Source organism: Perkinsus marinus, assembly GCF_000006405.1.
Source record: "Perkinsus marinus ATCC 50983 genomic scaffold scf_1104296959684, whole genome shotgun sequence".
NCBI classification, from domain to species: domain Eukaryota; phylum Perkinsozoa; order Perkinsida; family Perkinsidae; genus Perkinsus; species Perkinsus marinus.
The window spans coordinates 1-1,100 of record NW_003206323.1 but is presented as its reverse complement, the minus strand read 5'-3'; the positions used below and the strand labels follow the sequence as shown (position 1 = coordinate 1,100).

At 49.5% G+C, this 1,100-nt stretch overlaps 1 protein-coding gene across 1 annotated transcript; it reads left to right on the top strand.

Annotated features, from left to right (window-relative positions):
- Window positions 1-4: 4 nt before the first annotated feature.
- Window positions 5-1,032, top strand: Pmar_PMAR025759 (hypothetical protein; the record flags this gene model as incomplete). The annotated part of the gene is made up of 4 exons (XM_002773022.1): window positions 5-84; window positions 135-466; window positions 529-889; window positions 932-1,032. Coding segments are annotated over 4 exons (837 nt in total), but the record flags the coding sequence as incomplete, so codon positions are not given.
- Between the last annotated feature and the right edge of the window lie 68 nt (window positions 1,033-1,100).

The following is a 1,100-nucleotide window of genomic DNA, read 5'->3' as shown; positions in this document are numbered from 1 at the left end:
TTCTCAACAGTCGAACTTGAGCAGATGAAAATGAGAGATATCTCAGGGATGCCGGCGAGACGTGAGGAAGGTCCCCTGCAACGGGCAAGCTATCTCCATGACGTACACATTAGGAGTTTAGTCTAGGTCTTCAGGAGATCCCACAAGAGAAGACTGTATGTCCGTCGTCTAGTATGTGCGCAGATGGAGTTTCTCGCGGTCCGGCCTCGTTGCCTGAGAGCCTCATGAGAGCACCTGGTGGCCCAGTAGACTCCTCTAAGCCTTCGGTTGTGAGCAAGTCGACGAATGATAATCGAACTGTCGAGGAGGGCGTCTCGCATATCGTCAGCGAGGATGAAGAACCCGTGGCGGGGAACAAAAGAGGGCCTGGTGGCCGTTGGGTCAGGATCCATATTTTTCAAAATGAAAACGAAGCTGATGAGTGGCTCGGAAAGCTGCAGAAAGAACAAATCCATTCAACTCTCAGGTAGTAGTCTGAAGCTAGATCAGCTCAGCTGATACCCGATCTGCTCTTGTGTGATGTATTAGGACAAATCGAACAACTAGTGGTACGAAAAAGTACATGTACTGCAGTGCATGCGGTCATCCAAGTCGCAACCGTCGGATTGCAAAGGACCAGGACACAGGAGAGGCACCTATTGTGCCTGAGATGATCATGGTGCACTATTTGGCGATGAGTTCAGTCGTGCATGTTTACTCCAATGAGCAACCACATCGGCATCATCATCATTCTCCCAAAGAAGGGCGATCATTGGGCATGGAACCGCGAATGAAGGAGCTAGTGGATGAACAGCTGGCTCTGGGAGTGTACTGCATACCGGTGATACAAAGAGCATTGCGGGATATCACGGGAATACAAAGTGACGCCGAGCTTCCAGGATATAGACAAGTAAGGATACGTGTTTGCTTCTAAGTCGAATCGTCCTTGTAGATTGAGTCCTATGTACGTGTTTACAAACTCGCGGAGAGGGCCGGCAACGTTCCATCGATTCAATAAAGTCTTGGTCTACTTGCATAATTATAAATCGCTCTACTGAACCGTGTGGTTGCATCGACTTTCGGGAGAATCGAAGTGGTTTTGGGTTCTGACCGCACCGGAA